The 1237-nt window shown below is 40.5% G+C and overlaps 1 protein-coding gene across 1 annotated transcript in view; it reads right to left on the bottom strand.

Annotated features, from left to right (window-relative positions):
* Positions 1–288: 288 nt before the first annotated feature.
* The window catches only part of slc9a8 (solute carrier family 9 member 8), a 17411-nt gene continuing 16462 nt past the window's right edge, over positions 289–1237 (bottom strand). Inside the window, exons 5-6 of the mRNA XM_083521159.1 lie at positions 1082–1234; positions 289–537 (exon numbers count right to left, since the gene is read on the bottom strand). Of these exons, the coding sequence (XP_083377285.1) occupies positions 424–537; positions 1082–1234 (267 nt within the window). The 3' untranslated portion in view covers positions 289–423. The remainder of the gene's footprint in view (positions 538–1081; positions 1235–1237) is intronic.

Genomic DNA, 1237 nt, shown 5'->3' with positions numbered 1-1237 from the left:
GAATGTTATTTTGATGCATTCGGTCAGTTTCCCTCTGCAAACATCAACAACAGCGCGAACTCCTCGATGCTGGAACATCAGGTGAAATCATCTATATATTTATAAATAACAGTCTTCATTACAGATGTTTTTATTTGTTCTATTATTATTTTCAGGTTTTGCAAGAAAAAAAGAACAAATAATAAAGAAGAAGTGGTAAAAAAAAGAAACAAATTGACTAATGCTTTTTTTTTTTTTCCTTTTCTTTTTTTTCAATCCATTCGAGATCCAAAAGAACATCTGGATCCCAAACGACTCTCCTGCCCTTCAGTAAAGTATTGGCACGTTCCAGTGACTTGGTACGATAGTACAGCTTGTGTAGCACATTCAGTATGAGTGAGGTGTGTGTGTGTTTGTGTGTGTGTGTGTGTGTGTGTGTTTGTTTTAGAGAAGCTCAGCTTCATCGTCGTCGTCCTCTGAGCCAGATGGTCCCTGTCGCACCTCCTCATACCACTTGTTGGTCAGAGTCTTCATCTGGATTCGCCCGTGCAGCAGATCCTGAAACACACACACACACACACACACACACACACACAAGTTCAGAATTTAGGTTAAAGGCTACGGTATGTTAATTTCATTAACATACCGTATATATATATATATATATATATATATATATATATATATATATATATATATATATATATATGTGTGTGTGTGTGTGTGTGTGTGTGTGTGTGTGTGTGTGTGTGTGTGTGGGTGTTTGTGTGTGTGTGGGGGTGTGTGTGTGTGTGTGTGTGTGTGTGTGTGGGTGTGTGTGTGTGTGTGTGTGTGTGGGTGTGTGTGTGTGGGTGTGTGTGTGTGTGTGTGGGTGTGTGTGTGTGTCCTTGTGTTCATCCGGTTGTTTCTCAGAAAACTAGAGAAATGTGTGTGTTACTGAAATGTAAATAAAAATAATATTACATACAAAAGAAAGAACTAAACTGCATCTAAGTGTCAAAAACTTTTCGTGATTTAAATGTCGGGTGCTGTTGCCATGGTTACGCAGTGCATTTCGACAGAACGCTTCGTTAGCGGAACGAGAACAGAATCATGGCGTCACCTCCTGTGTGAGTCTGCGAGTGAAGAAGGGATTGAGGTATTTGGCGTCGAGCCACAGGAAACCCTTGAGGTCCTGCCTCTGAATAATCTGAGCTTCATATTCCTCCTCAGTCAACTCCGAGAGATGCTCAGACTCGATAGTGTTACCCTGAAAGAG

This window comes from Silurus aristotelis, assembly GCF_946808225.1.
Source record: "Silurus aristotelis genome assembly, chromosome: 19".
NCBI lineage: Eukaryota > Metazoa > Chordata > Actinopteri > Siluriformes > Siluridae > Silurus > Silurus aristotelis.
This window is presented reverse-complemented; position numbering and strand designations above follow the sequence as displayed.